This window comes from Orcinus orca, chromosome 9, assembly GCF_937001465.1.
Source record: "Orcinus orca chromosome 9, mOrcOrc1.1, whole genome shotgun sequence".
Classification (NCBI taxonomy): domain Eukaryota; kingdom Metazoa; phylum Chordata; class Mammalia; order Artiodactyla; family Delphinidae; genus Orcinus; species Orcinus orca.
The window spans coordinates 31,726,652-31,750,580 of NC_064567.1; the positions used below are offsets into that span (position 1 = coordinate 31,726,652).

At 39.6% G+C, this 23,929-nt stretch overlaps 1 protein-coding gene across 2 annotated transcripts in view; it reads left to right on the forward strand.

Moving 5' to 3' along the window:
• CTTNBP2 (cortactin binding protein 2) overlaps positions 1–23,929 on the forward strand; it is a 154,264-nt gene that overhangs the window by 100,717 nt on the left and 29,618 nt on the right. For both annotated transcript variants that reach the window (XM_004269849.3, XM_033428227.2), the window contains 4 exons: positions 2,590–2,707; positions 6,082–6,357; positions 8,995–9,090; positions 10,296–10,375. In XM_004269849.3, coding sequence (XP_004269897.1) covers positions 2,590–2,707; positions 6,082–6,357; positions 8,995–9,090; positions 10,296–10,375 — 570 coding nt within the window. The remainder of the gene's footprint in view (positions 1–2,589; positions 2,708–6,081; positions 6,358–8,994; positions 9,091–10,295; positions 10,376–23,929) is intronic.

The following is a 23,929-nucleotide window of genomic DNA, read 5'->3' on the forward strand; positions in this document are numbered from 1 at the left end:
GATGTTTGCTGATGTGCTGTAATTCCTCTCCACTTACCTGAATATTTGGGCTGTGTTCTAACTGGTGATGATTATGTTGATTATAACAAAAACAGCAGCTAATAAATATTGAGAAAGTTTTACGTGCCAAGAATGTAAAAGCTTTTTACCCGTCTTTTCATTTAAGTCATGTAACAGCCCTAAGAAATACAGATATTTGAGACACAGATATGGAAACTGAGCAGGAAAAGGTTAAATGATTTACCAAAATTCGTAGATTAAACCATTTATATTGGCAGGTTTAGACCTCCCCCACCCCCCGGTCTGTTTTGGCTCTTACCTGCTTTTGCTGCAAGTACTAACTTGTGTAATAAATGTATTATTTTTATCTCTTATCATCTGGGAATTCATAAAGTTTAATGCTCAGATTGCATTCTACTTAAATCTTTCATTAGAGTTAATTTTATTAAATATTTTATACATTTATTGATTTTGTACAAATTAGTAATAACAATTGGACAAAAAATTTATGTATTTGACTTAGTTTTCAGTTCATTTCTTGGCTTAGTGATTGTTTTTAAACCTGAGCCCCAGACCAGTGAAAGCTAGACTTTGATTACAATTGTTAGAGAAGATCCCTCCGACTTGAGCAGTGAGAAACCAACGTCCAAGTCGGTCCCTTTGCAGAAGACAGATTTTCTTGATTCAAAGGTCCTCTGGCTCAGTGGCTCCATTGTGCAGGTACCAAGGCCTAGTTTCCCATCCCCCCAGCATCCAAAAAGATTCCCTATATTGGCTTTGTCCTCAAACCAGCACTGGCTTCCTGTTCAAATTTCACTTAACTGGTGGTCTCAGCTTACTCTTTGTTTTTCTTTCTGACGCTTAGGGATTTCCTATATTTCCTTTGGGGCCAATATGAAGCAACTGGAACTCAGGTATACTCCTGGTGGGAGTAGAAATTGGTATAGCCACTTTTGAAAGCTCTTTGCAGTCTATACTTACACAGAACATGTGCATACCCCATGACCCAGAAGACCAAGTCTGTACATATACCCAACAGAAATATGTACATGTGTCCGCCAAAGGACACGTACCAGAATGTCTATAGTAGAACCCAAATGTCCACCAACAAGAAAATAGATGAGTAAATTGTGGTATATCTATATGATAGAATACCACCCAGTAATTTTTAAAAAGAATGAATTGAATTATAACTGTTCCTAACACATGGATGAATTTTACAGACATTACGTTGAATGAAAAGAAGCCAAATATAAAAGTGTATCTGTAATATGGTTCCATTTATATAAAATTCATAAATAGGCTAAGCCAATCTCTGATCTTAGAAATCACAGTAGTAACTGCCTTTGGGGGAGAAGGGGAGGGGCTAGTGATTGCAATGGAACATTAAGGAGGCTTCCAGAGTGCTCCTTACACAAGTATGTTCACTTTGTGATAATTCTTCAAGCTGCACACTTGTGTACTTTTCTATATGGATATTATACATCAGTAAGAAAGACATGTTTTACAAAACAGAAAAAAAGTGTTTTACAGCACAATTAGAGAAAGCTGTTCAGACTGCGTAGTTTACTGTGTTGTCAGAAGTGGAAGTCAGCCCAGAGCGCGCGTGCGTGTGTGTGTGTGTGTGTGTGTGTGTGTGTGTGTGTGTGTGTGTGTGTGTGTGTGTGTGTGTGTAGGGGAGCGAAGAGAAGGACAGTGCTTGTTTTGGTTGTTAGTTCCCTTTCATGGTTTCTGGTTTATTCAGTTTTGTGCTTACTGTGGTGGGAAATCAACAGACAAATCATGAAGTGGCAGAAGTTGAAATAGCAGAGTTCCTTGATAAATATCCTGATGTAATATCCTGCCATGCAGTTCCTTATTTGAAAATGTTTGCATATAAATTGCCTACCACTTTGAATTGAAAAATTTTGGAAAACTACGACCTTTCAGTTCATAGGTTAGTGATATTTTTTAAATGGAGATTTCCTGGAGCAACACAAGAAAAAACTGAAAAAGAGAGGGCACCTAACTTCAATATCTATTGAGAATGTTTTTCTAAAACTTCAGTCAACATGGTGTTCACACCTATTTGTAGGTGTGAATAAATAAAGTAAGACAGTGTAAGATCTCAAATGTATATGTGCTTACAAGGACTCTGGGACAGACTTGTTACAATTGGAGCCCAGCACTTGCATGGCCAGGAAAGCAGTGCCCGATCTAGAAGATAGCAAGGTGCGTCTGGTTGTAGCAGAAGTCTTTTTGCTTTATATTTCCAAATTACAGTAAAAGGATACTGTCTGCTGAAGTCTTTTTCCCTTAATTTCACTCTGCAAACTGAGTGATGAGTAAGCTAATTTTTTTCTCCTGAAACCTAAGAGGCTGTTCTGTGGAGCCGTGTTTCGATCCTGTGAATCACATGTAAATGAAGCACTGTTTGCTTTTCATTTGGAGACAGTGTTTAGATTAATCTGTGTATTTGGGTTGCTGGGAAAGAAGCTTTCTGGCTGAGAATTCCTGATTTGCTTGCTACAGGCAACTGAATTTTCCCTTGGAGTTTTCGCTTGAGTTTATTCACTTGGATGTGAGGTAATGGAGTTCGTCTCTTTACAGAACTGCCTACAAGTCTTGTGTAGGCACGGAGGGCTGGAGCCAGAAAAAAGAGATAAGTGTAATCGGACTGCACATGATGTCGCCACTGATGACTGCAAGCACCTGCTGGAGAATCTGAGTGAGTGCCCTTTGCAGCTGCATTGCTCATGCTGCATCCACACTGCTGGGGCCTCTGGGACTGTGGGAAAGATATTAATGCAACTACAGTTTTCTCACTCTCTTCTTAACCTTCTTTGAACCCTAGCTGCTACAAAACACTTAATTGGTTATAAATGGGGTAATTATATTTTTCCACATAGAATGGCTTTTTACAGAATTAGTTGTTACTGAAATAATGCTAGGTCTTCCTTGTATTTGACTGACCTTGGACAGCTTTTAAATAATTATTGCTCTTTTCTTCTGACTTAGGTTGTCTTTCTAGGCATGAGACTAGGAAGCTATGAGAAATCATTCATGGCCGTCTAGTGTGCTATTAGCTGATCATATGAATGTAGGCAGGCAGGTCAGTTATCTCTCAATGTCTGGTTGCCTACCTGTCTAGGAAGATAATTGATGATCTTTTGGGTCCCTTCCATCTTTAAGAGTATATACTTCTGAACATTTATGAAAAGTTCACTTGTGGGTTTATGAATATGGAGTCTAGATCAGATGAAATATTGTGACCTCTTATATCAGGATTATCACTCAGTCCATCCAGTCAGCCAGCTGTATCAGTAGTTGGATTTGAGCTTACATTCTAACATTGAGTCAGAAAGTGAACAATAAACATAAGCAATAATTCATTGTATGGTATATGAGATGTAATACGTGCTATGGAAAAGACTAAGAGGGATGGAGAGTGAGAGGGTGGGTTTCAGTTTTTAAAACGATAGACAGGGTAGCCTCACTGGTAAGATATCTGAGCAAACACTTGGAGGCGAGGAAGGGGCAGCTCTGTAGATCTCTCAGGTAAGAACTTTCCAGGCAGAGCATCAAGTGGACAGAGGCCCTAACAGGTAGGAGCATATCTGTTGTGTCTGAGGAACCGCAAGCAGGGCAGATTGACTGTGTTATAACGAGTGAGGGGAGAAAAGTAGGAAAACAGGTCAGAGAAGTTGCAGGAGGGGATGGGGGAATTTGTAGGCCATTGTTGGGACTTAAGGTAACCATTTCAGTGTTTGAGCTTACAAGTGACGGGACCTGGTGTACATTTTTTTTTTAAGAGTTTTTGTCATTTTTTAATTCAGGAACATTGTACGTATTCCTACCCTGTTAAAAAAAAAAAAAGACATTTGTTCGCTATCATTTTATTTTATTTATTTTTTTTAGCTATCTCATTTTAAATTTTGCTTTTATCAACTTACTAAACATAAGTGAGCTTCTAAATAACACAACATTGTAAGTCAACTATACGCCAATAAAAAGTTTTTTAAAATAACTATTAAGAAAAGATAACATCAAAGAAATCTCGTACTAATTGTAAAAGGCCAACCCTGGCAATGTTCCTAATTAAGAATGGTGTACGTTTTAATGGTATCTCTGGCTGCTTTGTCAAAAAAAAAAAAAAAAAAAAAAACTAGGAAGTCACAGGCCTAATGTTAGGCCATTAATGTAGTGTTCCAGGTGAGAGCCAGTAATGACAGCTCAGTTCAGGATTGTAGTAAATGAGGACGTTTTGGTTCTGGATATAGCCAAAGATGAGCCAACACAACTTTCTGATGGGTTAGGTGTGAGGTATGAGAGAGGGGATTCATGGATAATTTCAGGGTTTTCAGTCTGAACAACTGGCAGGATGGCAACAGCTGGCAGGATGGCATTGCCATCAGCTGTCTAGGGGAAGGCTGTGGGTGAAGCAGATTTTGCTAACGAAGATTAGGAGTTATGTTCTGAATTATGAATTTGAGATGTCTGCGCATCTATGTAGGAGATGTCACGTCAGCAAGAATTCTGGAGTGAGTATGAGCTGGATTTATAAATCTGAGAGTCAGCTGTCTAGAGATGGTACTTAAAGTCATGGGACTGTATGAGGTCTCGAAGGCAGTGAACACAGCTAGAAAAACTAAGAGAAACAAGCCTTGCAAGACTCTCATTAAGAAATCTAGAAGAAGGGGAGGGACCAGCAAAGGAACAACATTAGAGGGTGACCAATGAGGTGTGAGGAAATCCAGGAGGAGTCTATCAGAGAGCAGAGAGATTAGCTGTGTCACAAGCTGCTAAGTAACATGAAGACCAAAAATAAAATCTAGTAGGTGGTCAGTTAATGGAAAAAAGTCAGTTTAAGAAGAGGATCATAAAAATATTTTTAAACATTTCATTTTCATTTAAAACACACCAGGTAATTCTTTCATCAACGTTTGGGTGAAGCTCTTTATATTGATGTGGTTCTGCTGATTGAAGTGCCGCATGTTCTTATTTGAACAAACCACATCTTTAATGCTTTGTCTGTGGTTTCTGTTGTTTGAGGACGTAAACATATTTATGAAGCAAACTAAAGGCAGTATCTGTCTAGAGATAATTAATTTTTTTCTAATTTTATGTAGTTGTCTCCTCCATATCTCACTAAAAACTTGGTTATAGCAGTTCCTCTGTTCAGTCTCAAAAGTGTTCTGATTTTCATAGGAATAGTAATTCATCTCATCAGTATCTGGAATATTTAATTTACTAATTACAGTAATGAGTTCAACAGACATAGAAGATTTGGGATTAAACACAAGTGGCTCTTGGTAAGCATATAATTCAGTTCATGAAAACAAGTACATGGGGAGCTATCCACCTGGGAGGGGGCCCCAGTCCGCTGGTGTCACAGAGAGATTGGAAAGATCATTTTAAAAGCTTCTACTGCACTGTTCACCAGTTATCAAGTACTTACTAGTTCTTGTGAGATAGTGCGTTAACAGATAATGTGTTAAACAAATAGTGTGTTAAATCCCTTGCAAACATGAGTTCATTTATTCTTCATAGCATCTCAATTGTACGTTCCTTCCATTTTATGGAAGAAGTTGGGGCATAGAGAGATCAAGGCCATTTACCAAGTACACATGGCTAAGTAGAAAGCTGACCCTGAGGCCCAGCCCAAGGTCTGTATGAGTCCGAAACCACTGTCCTAAGCACACTGACCTACGCAGCTGTAACCTGCCTTCTTCATGATGTTATCAGTGAAGGTGAGGAGAAAAGTTGATATAGAGAGGTCAAGAGAGGGCTCTAGTTTTCTCAGATGCTTTTTGAAAGAATTTGAGAACCTTGCTGAAGGGAAAGAATCAAGGAAGTAGAACTGGCCAAAGAGACAAGGAAAGATAAACAGTTCAAGCAACATGGTTGCAGAGAAACTGTGAAGAGATTGGGAGACCAAAATTTACTCCAGTAGACGAATATTCAATTGATGATATTTAAAAAAGGATAGCTGCCCTTTGCTTTGTTTTTAAAATGTTTATATCTGTTTGTTTTATGTAAGATTTTTGCTGGTTTTTATCCTGTCAGGATTTTTTCCCCCTAATTCTTTCATTCTTCCAACAGATGCTCTTAAAATACCCTTAAGGATTTCAGTGGGTGAGATTCAACCAGGCAACTACGGTGCCGACGATTTTGAATGTGAAAACACAATATGTGCTTTAAATATTCGCAAACAGACATCATGGGATGATTTTTCAAAAGCAGTGAGTCAAGCTCTGACAAATCATTTCCAAGCAATCTCTTCTGATGGATGGTGGAGTCTGGAAGACGTGACGTTTAATAGCACCACTGACTCTAGCATTGGCCTCGGTGCAAGCAGCGTGCGATCCATCACGTTAGGTATCAGCAGTCCAGCAATGAAGGGAAAGTTAAATTTCTGGGTTTATTTACATTCATGGGCTCCCTAACCTGATACGCAGCTCACTGATTAAATACATTCAAAGCTCACTTGTGGCAGCTGCTGGTGCTGAAAAACTTGAGTATTCATAATGCAACCATTACATAATGTTGCCTGTTGGTATAAAAATGCTTTTATGCCTCAAATAATATCCAGAGAGTAAAGAACATGAAAGCCCTTGATGAGGCTTTGTGATTGCACTTGCTATTTTGATAAATGCAAGAAACCACATTGCAGCTGCTTTGCTAATACACAAGCTCTGAACACAGCTCCAAGCTTGTACTTGGGCTGTGCCAGAGATGCAGTAGTGTATGAACACCTTACCTTTGGATGGGAGTCCTAATAAAGTCTAGAGTTAGAAGAGGCACTTTAATGAAGATATAGTCAGAGCTCCCACTTGGGATGAGTCAGGGTGATACCTGGTTGTTTCTGTTAGGACTCCAAAGAACTTCAAAAGATAAGATTTGCTTTCTGGTAAACATAGTAAGTGTACTATAAATGTTAGTTGTCCCTGGTTAGTTTCTTTCCTGTCAAGCTAAGACGTCTATGGGGAACCTCCTGTGATGGCAGGACTGTGCTGGGAGCTTTATTTATATACAGACCTTAGTGAGTCCTTACAGCAGGCTCATTTACAGATAACTGGTTACAAGTTAACTTGCCTGCGGTCACACAGTCAGGACTCAGATTCCAGCCTGTCTTATAGGAAAGCCTGTGTATTTTCAATAGCACCAGGTTGCAAAAGAATAGTCAAGATTGAGGGCAGGGCAATTTTCACCATGCGATTAATGTATCAGCTTATTATATTAGAAAGTATTTTATTTTGTTCACACATATATGCTAAATCACTTTCAAAACATATATTACCAATAGGTTTTAAACCAAATTATTCACAACTTAATTTTATGGATCATTATTATCATAAAATAATTATTACAGAAGAATTATTATATAATTTTAGAAGTGCATTAAAAAAATAAGTCATAAATGATTCTCAGGAACACATTTGCCCAGAAAGTGCAGTATTATTTAAGGGGTGGTTCTGCCCAGGGGTCAAATAAACGAAGTCCTCACGGCTGTGTTTTGAATGAAATGGCCCTCCACCCTCAGCCCTCATCCAGCTGATCTGGAAACTGGGGAAGGCAAATGGGTATTCACCAGCATCAGATCCAGGTACTTCTGTGAGCAGTGGGTGCTAAGGCCTGACCGTTCCGGTGTTCATCCTTGTCCCAGAGGTGCGGGGCACCCAAGAAGCATTTCAGATCTAAAAATCATTGAGTTTTGTGGTAAAGGCTTTCGTTTAGTACCTGGCTGTGGCCACTTGATAACTGGTAGTTACAGGCATACCTCAGGGATATCGCGGGTTCAGTTCCAGACCACCGCAATAAGCAGAATACCCCAGTAAAACGAGTCACATGTATTGGTTTCTCAGTGCATTTAAACGTTATTTATAATGTATTGCAGTCTATTAAGTGTACAATAGCATTGTCTAAAAAACTATGTACATACCTGAATTTAAAAACTTTTTTTTGCTAAAAAAAAAAAAAAAAAACAAACTTTTTTTGCTAAAAAATGCTAACTATCATCTGAGCCTTCGGCAAGTCATAATCTTTTTGCAATAGTAACATCAGACATCACTGATCACAGATCACCATAACAAATATAATAATAACGAAAACGTTTGAAATATTGTGAGAATTACCAAAATGTTACACAGGCACAAAGTGAGAAAATGCTGTTGGAAAAATGGCGCTGATAGACTTGTTCCATGCAGGGTCAAGAGCTTTCAGTTTGTACATAACACAAGCTCTGCAGTGGGCAATAAAGCAGAGCACAATAAAAGGCGTGCCTGCACACCACTGTTATTACGTACGTATATGAGTAACTTTATTGATAACCTCAACTGGATTAAAGGGACCAAGGGCAACAGAGAAGCAGTGAGTTACAGGTAGGGTATGCACGTGTGTTGGAGGTGTGCTGAGAATAGGTATTTGAGAATTGATCTGTGGAAGGAAGAGATGGAAACAAGTACTGAGGACTAATGCCTCCCCAGAGTGGACACTTACGAATTGGGACCCTTTTTTGAGCAAGAGTGAGCAGGGGGCCCAGACCGTGAAAAGGTTTGCTTTATTCTGAGCCCCTGAAGTTAACTGTTTTTACTAGAATCCAAAAATGTGTTGGAAAGTGGGGCAAGGACCAGATCGTAAAGGACCTGTTATCTCATCCAAAGTGCTCGGGCTTTGTGAAACAGGCACTGGAAGAACCATGAAAGGTTATGATCTGCTTTGTCCTTGAAAACTTCACCCTGGACATGTTTGGTTGTATTTTCACCAGGTTTCTTTCAGTCCCTTGTAAGAACAGCTTTGGAGAAGGCTGTAGCTTGAAGGCCTCCTCTTGACCATCCACAAAAATTGTACGAGGGAGTTAACCCTTTGTGTGACCCTTTCCATAGTCTGTGTCTCTGACAGTCTAAGCTCTGGAGTCCTTTGGGGTCTCACACAGGAGATCGTTCATTGACTCTTATAAGAAGAATTACTTTTAAGCTTCTCTTGATATTTCATTTTATTTTTTTTTTGAACTAGGAAATGTGCCGTGGTCAGCAGGTCAGAGCTTCACCCAGTCCCCATGGGACTTTATGAGAACGAATAAAGCAGAGCAGGTCACTGCGCTTTTGTCAGGTAAGGGTATTCCAGACTGAGGTGATGTTGGGAGACTTTGCATCGTGAGTGTTTCACAGCACAGGCTCTGAATCTGCATGGTTTTGTCCTGTGTCCTCAGGCCACACATGTGTGACTCCCACTACTAAGTAATTAGATGTTTTTTGAAATGTTTAAGAAGAGGAAAATCAAAAGCCATGTTTCTGATACCTGTGGTGACATCTGTCCTGATCATTGCTGAGATTCTGATTGCATTTCTCTTTAGGAACAAATTGATGTGCTTATAAGAGAGTGACAGATACCATGTTAAGAGCAGTGTCTTTTATTGCTGTCAAGTCCATGTGATTATTAGGGTACAGGCTAATTTCAGTGAGCATCTACTCTGTGCTAGGCTCTGTTGTTTACAGCACAATACAAGTATAAATTCCTGTAATCCTTACAGCAGCCCAATTAGGATACGTATTTATGTTTATCCTCATTTCATGTACAAGGAAATTGAGGCTCAGAGAGATTGATTTTCTTGTCTGAGTACATAAAGCTAGTACGTAGTATAGAAATTCTCAGTTTCTCAGCCCTTAACTCTAAAAGGCTACTGATTTCATCATGCATTTCCCAGACTTGGGAATGGAGCTTTTAAAAATTCACTTTGAACTAATAAAGTTCTATTTTATTGCTTGAATGATACTTAAGTTTAAAAAAAGTGTGAGACCATTCCAGAAAATTCCTTCAGGCTGAAACACCATATTGAGAGAGTGGCTGATCACGGAAGGGGGTTGGGGGCAGGGGACAGAGTTTGGGAATGCACCCGTACATTAACGCTGGCAAGGCTAGAACTTTCTGAGGATTGGGAATATCTCTGATGACATTTGCTTATAAACAGTAAAATATTGAATCCAGCAATCAGAGCAAATATAAGCTATAGTTTTGGAGCCCGGATCTGAATGCCCTGGTAGTGATTGACAGGAGATGGGTGGGCTCCCGGGGGAAGGTAGGGGCAGCTGGGGAGCTCTTGGGAGGCCAGCAGCAGGGGCTGTCAGTCAATACAAAGTGTTACAGTATTTTCACGATGGTAAAGGCACACTGGTGCCTCTTGGCTAAATGTCAGCTCTGCCTACATAAGTCAATAAACATGTTGTGTCTTTTATGATAGGCTCTTTTATGTTTTGATCATTTATACAGTTCACAAGAAGAGCCCATTTTTCCTTCCGTTTGCTTCTTTCTCACAGGGCCGCAGGAAGGCTGCCTCAGTAGCGTGACCTATGCCTCTATGATCCCTCTGCAGATGCTACAGAACTACCTCAGGCTGGTAGGTGGACCTGCCAAGTAGGGTCTTACACTGCCAGCCCTGACACGCACTCTGTGCTCTGACCTCATGACTTTCCTGAACAGCCCCCTCCCTGGACAACTGCTGGGACCTTCCTTCTCGATTTCTGTCACAGTCATCCAGGTGTCCATTGCCAGGACCCAGACAGTACCTGTGACCTGCCAAGTGTTTTAATTTGGGCAGGAGGAGGGTGTCTTCCCCTAACAAGGACTTGACATCAAGTAATTGATCATCAATATGGAAGAGAATGACTATAGATTTCAAGATGCCTGGCTGTGAACTTTTATAATTTAAAATTGAGTAAATATGCTAGCATTAGTTAGTGTATTAATTTGGCCACTTCAGCAGAAACAATTATAGCATAAACAGTATAGAAGTTTATTTTTCTCAAACACAGCAAGTCCCAGCAGATGAGGGACCCAGGGAGGAGGAAGGCTCAGGGTGAGCCCTGCGGGTCTTAGCACCTTCCCTCTCCAGGGCTGCTACCCCTGGGCGTCATGTGTGTGGTTTTGGTCAGACAGTCACCACTCCTGCTCTCAGGTTCCAGCCTGAGGGAGGAGAGCCAGAGGGCAAGTTCCTTTCTTTCAGAGGAGCCATACACACCTTTACTGCCCACATCCCATTGACCAGAATTTAGACCCTTGTCCACACCTAGTGGGAGTGTGGTCTTGCTGGGCAGCCATGCACCAAGCTAAAAGACGTAGTTCTGTTATTAAAAGGAAGGAGGAGAATATGATTATCAGGAGAGAGTAGTAAATTCTAGATACAAAATGGGTAAATTCAACGCTTTGCATTTGTCCAGTACTTATTACATGGCAGGCAGTATGAGGTAGAAAACACCATCCATTTTATAGATGAGGAACTTGAAGCAGAGAGGTAAGATAACGTGCTCAAGGCCACAGAGCCAGTGAGAGATAAAACCAGGATTGTGCAAGTCCCTGACACACATGTGTGTCTCTGTGTGTGAGACACATCTAAAACTAATACTGAAGGTATAAAACATTAAGTAACCAATCATTTTGCCTTAATTTGGAAAGCTTTTTAAAAAATGAATGGGTTTGACCTTTTACAAACGTTGTTTCTATTAACTGTGAATTGATGTCTTTGTTCCTGATATAAAGAAGTTTTCAAAATTATTCGGTTGATCTCGGGAGGCTCACCATTGGGACTGACCTTTGTAAAAGCAGCCACGGCAGCATACAAACATTCAGAGGCTTTGCAGTTTAGGAAAGATGGTGTCTTCTAAATCGGATACATTCACTCTTTTTTTTGCTTTTGCAATTTGCTTCCTTCTTCTTGAAGCCTCACAGTAAGCCTGAGCGTTACATAGAAATGGGAAGGAGAGCTGTCTTATTCCTTTGCTTCAGTGAAGGTTGAAGTTGTGTGACCAACTGGTTTTCAGGAATGTGAGCCTAGGCTTTCAGTAGAATCAGCTGGTAGAATCAGGGCTTTTCACTACCTGTTTAGAGGATACAATGACTAGAAAGGTGATGCAGCTGATTACAACCGCACCTTAGCCTTGACTGAGTAGGTCTGCCAAATGAAATGTCTGCTAGTCACGCTATATACGGCACATTCCAAGTACATTTGTGTGTGTGTGCCTCGTAAGGCAGAAAACAGTTTCGCTCCCGATGACCAGCAAACCAGAGGCTAAATTAACTCAGCTGTGAGTTCTATTGTCAATTTAATGAGTATACACAAAGGGCTTTTTTAAATCCAACAATTAACCCTTGGAAGCAGATAATGAAAATTTGTCACTCATTAGCAATCACTTTAAAGTGATTCAGGCAATAATAACACAGAATCGTTGTGACTGTTTCTTCTTCCATACAAGATTATAAACCCCTTATGGAGATCAACCGTGTGAGATGCATTTTTGTATTCGGTTTAGTTATTTAATTCAGTTGCTTGACACCTGTTTGTCGAGAGCCTCCTAAATGCAAGCAGTGTTTTAGAAACTTAGAGGACATAGCTGTGTATAAGATGCATTCCCTGACCTCATGAAGCTTACATTCTAGTGGGGGGAGACAGATAAAAAACAAATGAATAAATACATCTGTAATGTGATACCCAGTACTAATTATAAGTATAAAGAGAAATAAAGCAGATAAGGAGGTAAAGAGCTAATGGAAGGGGTGGCAGAAAGCTTTTGAATGGAGTTGTTAGGAAAAACCTTCCTATAATGATACGTAAACAGAAAGCTAGATGAAGTGAAGGTTGTAGCCTTGGGGAGGGTGTTTGAAGCAGAGGGAACAGCTGGTACAAAAGTGTCTAGACTGGCAATGAGGTCTGAGAGGTGACCAGAAGCCAGATCATGCAGGACCAAGGTGGGAACTTTGAATTTTATTCCAGTTATGATAGGAAGCCACTGGGTAGGACTTGAGCTAGAGTGACATATCCACCCGGTGCCACAGTAACTATAGTCATACTGATGTGTCTTTGAATTGTTGAAAATCTGTATGATAGATATGCAGACCTAGTAATACCTGACTTTTATTGAGTATTTATTGCAGGCATACCTCATTTTATTGCACTTCACTTTATCACACTTCATAGGCACTGCATTTTTATTTTTTCAACAAATTGAAAGTTTGTTGGCAATTCTGTGTAGAGCAAATCTGTTGGTGCCATTTTTTCCACCAGCATTTTCTCACTTCGTGTCTCTGTGTCAAATTTTGGTAATTCTCCCAATATTTCAAACTTTTTCATTATTATTATATTTGTTGTCATCAATCTGTGGTCAGTGACCATTGATATTACTACTACCACTCACTGAAGGCTCAGATGATGGTTAGCATTTTTTAGCAATAAACTATTTTTTAATTAAGGTATGTACATTGTTTTTTAAACAATGCTATAGCACACTTAATAGACCACAGTGTAGAATAAACATAAACATAACCTTTAAATGCACTGGAAACCAAAATAGTCATGTGACTCACTTTATAGCGATACTCACTCTATTGCAGTGGTCTGGAACCAGACCTGCAGTGTCTCCGAGATATGCCTGTATATGCCAAGCTCTCTTCTAAGTATATAGATTGTCTCATTTAAACATGCTATGAGGTAGCTACTTATACCAGTTACTCCCATTTTACAGGTGAGTAAACCAAGACTCAGAGTAATTTGCCCAAGGTCCTCAGCAAGAAAGTGGTAAAGTCTAAGGAATCGAACCTAGGCTGTCTTCTATTCTCATGCGTGTTATCAGAGTTTATGCTAGTTATTAACCTATTGGTTAAGGCATAGTTGTAGTAAGCAGTTTTTACTAGGTGTGTAAATGTGCTAAATAAAATGCATGTATTAAAGCCTTTATGCAGGAAACCAAACGCAGTGAAACCTTTAAATCAGGCTTTTTGGTTTTGTTTAAATGATGTTAATTTTAAATACTTTCATTGAATAGTTACATAATACAAGTGGATTTTAAGTCTCCATCCTTGAGATAATAGGAGACATTTAACTTAATTGAGTTTGAATCACTAATAACATTATAATAGTTGAACTTTTTATTAACTCAAACTTTTCTCTTAGCCAGTTTGCAACTTTTTATTAGCTTATTAATAACCCTGTAATTTAATAATTCAATGAATGTGAATAATTATTATATTTAGAAAAATACATGAGATCACCCTGATCTGAGCTCTATTTTTTTTATTCTTTTTTTTTTACATCTTTATTGGAATATATTTGCTTTACAATGGTGTGTTACTTTATGCTTTATAACAAACTGAATCAGCTATACATATATCCCCATATCTCGTCCCTCTTGCATCTTCCTCTCACCCTCCCTATCGCACCCATTAGGTTGTCACAGAGCACCTAGCTCATCTCCCTGTGCTATGTGGCTGCTTCCCACTAGCTATCTATTTTTACATTTGGTAGAGTATATATGTCCATGCCACTCTCTCACTTCGTCCCAGCTAACCCTTCCCCTTCCCCGTGTCCTCAAGTCCACTCTTAGGTCTGTGTCTTTATTCCTGTCCTGCCCCTAAGTTCTTCCGAACCATTTTCTTTTTTTTTTTTTTTAGACTCCATATATATGTGTTAGCATATCGCATTTGTTTTTCTCTTTCTGACTGACTTCATTCTGTATGACAGTCTCTAGGTCCATCCACCTCACTACAAATAACACCATTTCCTCTTTTTTTTTTTTTTTTTTTGCGGTATGCGGGCCTCCCACCGCCGTGGCCCACCCCCACGCAGCCGTGGAGCACAGGCTCCTGAGGCGCAGGCCCAGATCCCCCCGGACCAGGGCACGAACCTGCATCCCCCGCATCGGCAGGCGGACTCCCAACCACTGCGCCACCAGGGAAGCCCTGTTTTTTTTTTTAACATCTTAGTTGGAGTATAATTGCTTTACAATGGTGTGTTAATTTCTGCTTTACTTCATTCTGTATGACAGACTCTAGGTCCATCCACCTCACTATAAATAACTCAATTTTGTTTCTTTTTATGGCTGAGTAATATTCCGTTGTATACATGTGCCACATCTTTATCTTTTCATATCTCAATGGACACTTAGGTTGCTTCCATGTCCTGGCTATTGTAAATAGAGCTGCAGTGAAAATTGTGGTACGTGACTCCTTTTGAATTATGGTTTTCTCAGGGTATATGCCCAGTAGTGGGATTGCTGGATCATGTGGTAGTTCTATTTTTAATTTTTTAAGGAACCTCCATGCTATTCTCCATAGTGGCTATATCATTTCACATTCCTACCAACAGTGCAAGAGGGTTCCTTTTTCTCCACACTCTCTCCAGCATTTATTGTTTGTAGATTTTTTGATGATGGCCATTCTGACTGGTGTGAGGTGATACCTCATTGTAGCTTTGATTTGCATTTCTCTAATGATTAGTGATGTTGAACATTGTTTCATGTGTTTGTTGACAATCTGTATATCTTCTTTGGAGAAATGTCTGTTTAGATCTTCTGCCCATTTTTGGATTGGGTTGTTTGCTTTTTTGATATTGAGCTGCATGAGCTGCTTGTAAATTTTGGAGATTAATCCTTTGTCAGTTGCTTCATTTGCAAATATTTTCTCCCAGTCTGAGGGCTGTCTTTTCGTCTTCTTTATGTTTTTCTTTGTTGTGCAAAAGCTTTTAAGTTTCATTAGGTCCCATTTGTTTGTTCTTGTTTTTATTTCCAGTTCTCTAGGAGGTGGATCAAAAAGGATCTTCCTGTGATTTATGTCATAGAGTGTTCTGCCTATGTTTTCCTCTGAGAGATTTATAGTCTCTGGCCTTACATTTAGGTTTTTAATCCATTTTGAGTTTATTTTTGTGTGTGGTGTTAGGGAGTGTTCTAATTTCATTCTTTTACTTGTAGCTGTCCAGTTTTCCCAGCACCACTTATTGAAAAGCCTGTTGTTCTCCATGGTATATTCTTGCCGCCTTTAGCAAAGATAAGATGACCATATGTGCATGGGTTGACCTCTGGGCTTTCTATTCTATTCCATTCCATTGATCTATGTTTCTGTTTTTGTGTCAGTACCATAGTGTCTTGATTACTGTAGCTTTGTAGTATAGTCTGAAGTCTGGAAGCCTGATTCCTCCAGCTCCGTTTTTCTTTCTCAAGGTTGCTTTAGCAATTCGGGGTCTTTTGTGTTTCCATACAAATTGTGAAATTTTTTGTTCTAGTTCTGTGAAAAATGCCATTGGTAGTTTGATAGGGATTACATTGAATCTGTGGATTGCTTTGGGTAGTATAATCAGTTTCACAATGTTGATTCTTCCATTCCAAGAACATGGCATATCTCTCTATCTCTTTGTATCATCTTTAATTTCTTTCATCAGTGTCCTATAGTTTTCTGCATACAGTTTTCTTTTGTCTCCCTAGGTAGGTTTATTCCTAGGTACTTTATTCTTTTTGTTGCAGTGGTAAATGGGAGTGTTTCCTTAATTTCTCTTTCAGATTTTTCATCAGTAGTGCATAGGAATGAAAGAGATTTCTGTGCATTAATTATGTATCCTGCAATTTTACCAAATTCATTGATTAGCTCTAGTAGTTTTCTGGTGGCATCTTTAGGATTCTCTATATATAGTATCATGTCATCTGCAAACAGTGACAGTTTTACTTCTTCTTTTGCAATTTGGATTCCTGTTATTTCTTTTTCTTCTCTGATTGCTGTGGCTAAAACTTCCAAAACTATGTGGAATGATAGTGGTGAGAGGGGACAGCCTCGTCTTGTTCCTGATCTTAGAGGAAATGGTTTCAGTTTTTCAGCATTGAGAACAATGTTGGCTGTGGGTTTGTCATATATGACCTTTATTTGTTGAGGTAAGTTCCCTCTATGCCTACTTTCTGGAGGGTTTTTATCATAAATGGGTGTTGAATTATGTTGAAAGCTTTCTCTGCATCTATTGAGATGATCATATGATTTTTCTGTTTCATTTTGTTAATATGGTGTATCACATTGTTTGATATGCATATATTGAGAATCCTTGCATCTCTGGGATAAACCCCACTTGATCATGGTGTATGATCCTTTGGTGTGATGTTGGATTCTGTTTGCTAGTATTTTGTTGAGGATTTTTGCATCTGTGTTCTTTAGTGATATCAGCCTGTAGTTTTCTTTTTTTTGTGGCATCTTTGTCTGGTTTTGGTATCAGGGTTATTATGGCCTCATAGAATGAGTTTGGGAGTATTCCTCCCTTTGCTGTATTTTGGACAAGTTTGAGAAGGATAGGTGTTAGCTCTTCTCTAAATGTTTGATAGAATTTGCCCGTGAAGCCATCTGGTCCTGGGCTTCTGTTTGTTGGAAGATTTTTAATCACAGTTTCAATTTCAGTGCTTGTGATTGGTCTCTTCATGTTTTCTCTTTCTTCCTGGTTCAGTCTCAGGAGGTTGTGCTTTTCTAAGAATTTGTCCATTTCTTCCAGGTTGTCCATTTTATTGGCATATAGTTGCTTGTAGTAATCCCTCATGATTCTTTGTATTTCTGCAGTGTCAGTTGTTACTTCTCCTTTTTCATTTCTAATTCTGTTGATTTGAGTCTTCTGCATTTATTTCTTGATGAGTCTGGCTAGTGGTTTATCAATGTTGTTTATCTTCTCAAAGAACCTGCTTGTAGTTTTATTGATCTGTGTTATCATTTCCTTCATTTCTTTTTCATTTATTTCTGATCTGATCTTTGTGATTTCCTTCCTTCTGCTAACTTTGGGGTGTTTTTGTTCTTCTTTCTCTAATTGCTTTAGGTGTAACTTTAGATTGTTTATTTGAGGTGTTTCTTGTTTCTTAAGGTAGGATTGTATTGCTATAAACTTCCCTCCTAGAACTGCTTTTGCTGCATCCCATAGGTTTTGGGTCGTCGTGTTTTCATTGTCATTTGTGTCTAGGTATTTTTTGATTTCCTCTGATTTCTTCAGTGATCTCTTGGTTATTCAGTAGTGTATTGTTTAGCCTCCATGTGTTTGTATTTGTAAACAAATCTGTAAAAAAAATACAGATTTTTTCCTGTAATTAATATCTAGTCTCATAGTGTTGTGGTCAGAAAAGATACTTGATACCATTTCAGTTTCTTGAATTTACCGAGGTTTTATTTGTGACCCAAGGTATGATCTGTCCTGGACAGTGTTCCATGAGCACTTGAGAGGAAAGTGTATTTTGTTGTTTTTGGATGGAATGTCCTATAAATATCAATTAAATCCATCTTGTTTAATGTATCATTTAAAGCTTGTGTTTCCTTATTTATTTTCATTTTGGATGATCTGTCCATTGGTGAAAGTGGGGTGTTAAAGTCCCCTACTATGACTGTGTTACTGTCGACTTCTCCCTTTTATGGCTGTCAGCACTTGCCGTATGTATTGAGGTGCTCCTATGTTGGGTGCGTAAGTATTTACAATATTATATATTCTCCTTGGTTTGATCCCTTGATCATTATGTAGTGTCCTTCTTTGTCTCTCGTAATAGTCTTTGTGTTAAAGTCTACTTTGTCTGATATGAGAATTGCTTCTCTAGGTTTCTTCTGATTTCCATTTGCCTGGAATATCTTTTTCTATCCCCTCACTTTCAGTCTGTATGTGTCCCTAGGTCTGAAGTGGGTCTCTTGTAGACAGCATATATACAGGTCTTGTTTTTGTATCCATTCAACCAGTGTATGTCTTTCGGTTGGAGCATTTAATCCATTTACATTTAATGCAATGATCGATATATATGTTCCTATTACCATTTTTTTAATTGTTTTGGGTTTGTTACTGTAGGTCTTTTCCTTCTCTTGTGTTTCCCGCCTAAAGAAGTTCCTTTAGCATTTGTAGTAAAGCTGGTTTGGTGGTGCTGAATTCTCTTAGCTTTTGATTGTCTTTAAAAGTTTTAATTTCTCCATCGAATCTGAATGAGATCCTTGCTGGGTAGAGTAATCTTGGTTGTAGGTTTTTCCCTTTTATCACTTTAAATATTTCCTGCCCCTTCCTTGTAGCTTGCAGAGATCTGCTGTTAAGCTTATGGGGATTCCCTTGTATGTTATTTGTTGCTTTTCCCTTGCTGCTTTTTTTTTTTTTTTTTTTTTTTTTTTTTGCGGTACGCGGGCCTCTCACTGTTGTGGCCTCTCCCATTGTGGAGCACGGACTCTGGACACGCAGGCTCAGCAGCCATGGCTCACGGGCCCAGCCGCTTCGCCGCATGTAGCATCTTCCCGGACCGGGGTACAAACCTGTGTCCCCTGCATCAGCAGGCGGACTCTCAACCATTGCGCCACCAGGGAAGCCCTCCCTTGCTGCTTTTAATAGTTTTTCTTTGTATTTAATTTTTGATAGTTTGATTAACGTGTGTTGGCGTATTTCTCCTTGGATTTATCCTGTGTGTCACTCTCTGTGCTTCCTGGACTTGATTGACTCTTTCCTTTCCCATATTAGGGAAGTTTTCAACTATAATCTTGTCAAATATTTTCTCAGTCCCTTTCTTTTTCTCTTCTTCTTCTGGGACCCCTATAATTCGAATGTTGGTGCATTTAATGTTGTCCCAGAGGTCTCTGAGGCTGTCCTCAATTCTTTTCCTTTTTTCTTTATTCTGCTCTGCAGTAGTTATTTCCACTATTTTATCTTCCAGGTCACTTATCCTTTCTTCTTCTTCAGTTATTCTGCTATTGATTTCTTCTAGAGAATTTTTAGTTTCATTTATTGTGTTGTTCATCATTGTTTGTTTGCTCTTTAGTTCTTCTAGGTCCTTGTTAAATGTTTCTTGTATTTTCTGCATTCTGTATCCAAGATTTTTTATCATCTTTACTGTCATTACTCTGAATTCTTTTTCAGGTAGAATCCCTATTTCCTCTTCATTTGTTTGGTCTGGTGGGTTTTTACCTTGCTCCTTCATCTGCTGCATATTTCTGTGTCTTCTCATTTTGCTTATCTTACTGTGTTTGGGGCTCCTTTTCACAGGCTGCAGGTTCGTAGTTCCCATTGTTTTTGCCGTCTGCCTCCAATGGCTAAGGTTGGTTCAGTGGGTTGTGTAGGTTTCCTGGTGGAGGGGACTGGTGCCTGTGTTCTGATGAATGAGGCTGGATCTTGTCTTTCTGGTGGGCAGAACCGCGTCTGGTGGTGTGTTTTGGGGTGTCTGTGATCTTATTATGTTTTTAGGCAGCCTCTCTGCTAATGTGTGGGGTTGTGTTCTTGTCTTGCTAGTTGTTTGGCGTAGGGTGTCCAGCACTGTAGGTTGCTGGTCGTTCAGTGGAGCTGGGTCCTAGCATTTTGATGGAGATCTCTGGGAGAGCTTTCACCGTTTGATATTACGTGTATCTGGGAGGTCTCTGGTTGACCAATGTCCTGAACTTGGCTTTCCCAACTCTGAGGCTCAGGCCTGACACCCATCTGGAACACCAAGACCCTGTCAGCCACATGGCCAGGTACATGGGCAGTTTCTTGCCTTTTGGGAAGTCTGAGGTCTTCTGCCAGCATTCAGTAGGTGTTCTGTATGAGTTGTTCTACGTGTAGATGTATTTCTGATGTATTTGTGGGGAGGAAGGTGATCTCCATATCTTACTCCTCTTTCATCTGGAAGGTCCCTTGAGTCCTATTTTTTTTTTTTTTTTTTTTTTTGTGGTATGCGGGCCTCTCACTGTTGTGGCCTCTCCCGTTGCAGAGCACAGGCTCCGAACGCACAGGCTCAGCGGCCATGGCTCACGGGCCCAGCCGCTCCGCGGCATGTGGGATCTTCCAGGACTGGGCCACAAACCTGTGTCCCATACATCGGCAGGCAGACTCCCAACCACTGCGCCACCAGGGAAGCCCTGATCTTGGCTTTTATGGTTTCACTAAGCTAATTTTTAAAAGCATATAGTATGGGTGTCCCTCTGTGTGTGAACTATAATTTCTCTTGAATTCCATTATTCTCTTACACCTATTCTATAAAGAGGGACCTCAGCAAATGCTTAAAACCCCTAACATGAAAGACTGGTTTTGTGTATCCCTGATGCTGGATGTGCCAATATTGTTTGGAGGGATTTTACATGAATAAGTTGACAGTAACTGTATTGTATGTGGCTCTAAAGTCATATATAAATCAGTCCTTTAAAAATTAAGTTCCGGAAGAGGTTGGAATGAACATCTTAGCTATAAAGCATGTCCCTTTATTTTATAACCATTCCAATTTTATTAGCTTGGTAATGACCTTTTATTTTTCATTCTTTTTTAAGTTCAGCATCTCAACACAACTTGGCCTAAAACCGTCTCAGGGTAGTAGAAGCTTTTCCTCAGACTCTGACAACTGAAGCTCCAAACGAAAGTTGAAGTTTATTGCTTTAAAATAATGCCACAAGTCTGAAAACACATTGCGGGTGCTACATTGACCCTAGTGGAGACTATAGCTCCTCTGGTAAACTCCATTCTGCAGAAAAACACTGTGGAGGGAAAAAAATAAAGGGATGGATGGGATTTTGTGGAGGTCATTGTTTCCATTTAATCCAGAAGTCATTTGCCTCACAAAGCACTAATTGACATGTGATAAGAGCTTCCTGAATAGGCTGTGAAGACACAAGAATAAAAGGGATTGGTACCAACTGTGATCAAAAAGCCCAGTGTCTGTTTCTTAATGAGCAGAAATGTCACACTGTAAGCTTGCACTTAGAAGATAATTCTGGTGACTACAACTTACATTTTAGAAGTTGAATTTCTTTTTCACAAAATAGATCTCCTTTCAACAGAATTCAAATATTTACCTCCTCCTACCCCCAAAAAATCTGTCTGCCTTCCTGTCTGTCTATCTATAATACCTCCCTACCTGTCTATCTTTGGAGCCCTCTGCTGGAAGCATGGAGCACGTATATTCATTATACCTCAGATCTTGCTATTTGGAGAAATATGGTAGCACTAGAACAGATAAATATGTTTTCTTGGCATAGCTTTGCATGTTTGCACCAGTCTCAGAGCAAGAGGCTTCCATAATTAATTTTTTGTTCAGATCTTAAATGGTCACCAACACAACTGTATCATTTGATGAGGTAGAACAAAATACTATTAACAAAAAATTGATAATGACTGAAATGAGGAGAAACCTACTGATAGGATGCATGCATTAGAATGTCTGAATGATCGGGAAGTCTTTTACCTTGATTTATGTACTGAATTCATTTATTTATATTTTACCTTATTCCAGAAAGGATAATAGAGTGTGTGAACAGAAATGCTTATTGCTAGTGAATGGCCTTTCAGTGAAATTTTAAATGGAATGTTACCTGTCCCTGAGAACCAACAATCTGAGAAAAAATGAGGTTGGAATTGAAGACAGCTTATCTATGAAGTTGGGTCTCTTGCTGTTATATGATTTCAGAATCAATCTTAAGAAAATGTAGGCAGTTTGACACGATGGCTATAAAGAGCACTCGTGTTTTCAAAAGTGAGACAGTATTAAATAGCAGTGCTAGTTGAAAATCTCAGGGCTAGAATATTCAGTAAATCTTGAAAAGCTGTATCCTGTTCCACTGGTGTGAAACAGTCCATTCCTTGTGAGCGAATTTCTACACTATAAGTCATGGCAGTTTGGGATTAATTTGGAGAGCTCAAGATTTCTGGTTTAAAATTGCACCTGGCAAGTACCTAACACACAATTTCCCACTAAAGTACTTTTTTTTTTTTTTTTTTTTTTGCGGTATGCGGGCCTCTCATGGTTGTGGCCTCTCCCGCCACGCAGCATAGGCTCCGGACACGCAGGCTCAGCGGCCATGGCTCACGGGCCCAGCCGCTCTGCAGCATGTAGGATCTTCCCGGACCGGGGCACGAACCCGTGTCCCCTGCATCGACAGGCGGACTCTCAACCACTGCGCCACCAGGGAAGTCCTAAAGTACTTTTTAAAAGTGATAAAACTTCACAATAACAGAGAAAAATAGAACTGAGGTCTTCCTTTGTCAAGAGTCTAGAAAAAATTTTCACTAACTTTAGGGGCAAGAGAGTGTTGGGTTTACTTTATTTGAGACCTACCTGAGATTTATTAGGAAACCACTTTTATCTTTCTCTTACCATCTTACTAATGATTCAAAAAAGCAAGATTTACAGCAGTTAGAAAATTGGGCATGTTTCCTTTACTGCCTCTGCTTTTTGCTGCACCATGATATTATCCTCCACCCCCTGTCAACACAGGTCCTTCCACAGCCATTCAGAGTTTGGATCCGAGAAATCCCTGAGCAGGAAGTCGGCGGGCTTTGGTGAGACACTGCTGCATCCAGGAAGTATATTATATCAGCACTCTCGGTGGGACGGGTACAAGAGCATCCTGCTTCCTGTACTGCAGTTCATCTCATGCATTTGTCCGCCAAGGTGGACAGCAGAAGTTCAGTCCACTGCAGCCAGTGCTGGATGCTGGAGTTTAACTAGAAATTATAGACACCAGCCCACCATTTGTCCAGTGACCTAAGGCAGGAGTTCAGCTGGAAAATCAGTGGACAGCAAGTAAAATCAGTGATGGTCCACACATCCTGCTTCACTGCAGAATTCTTCCTGTGGTTTCACAGTATATGAATACCAATGGCAAGTTAACATTATACCTACGGAAGAATACTGCAGAACAGAACAGAGTTATCCTTCTGAAAACTCAGAAGAACACAGCTTGAAAATACAGAACAAAGGAGTTTGGAAAATTATGTTCATTCTCTAGAGAATGCAAGGGGATAGACTATGAAAGCAGGGCAAGAAAGCCATGATAGAGTGCAGGCTAAGATTAAAAGGAAGAAAGTTGGAAAGGAGATGGATGAAGCAAGGAACTATAAGAACAACTAAAAATGCAATGGCATCATTAAAATTGCCCTTGAGATCACAGAGAGCAAAAGTGAGATGGTAAATGAATGTTCCATTCAGGGCTATGAAAGACTAACGTGAGGAGTTCACTCCCAGAAGGCAGAAGAGAAGGACAGAGAGAGAGAAATGAAGAGATAAGGGGACAGGTGTCTTTACAGAGAACAGCAAGGGAACTTAAGCCTTGTAGTTGTTCCTTAGAATTAGAACTAGAAGAGGAGAAATTAACAAAAACATAATGGAAGAAAAATTTCCCAAGCCAAAAAAGTTTGTGCATATCAGAAGGATTTACCATATTGCATTTAAAATTGGGAGAAAGAGGCCCT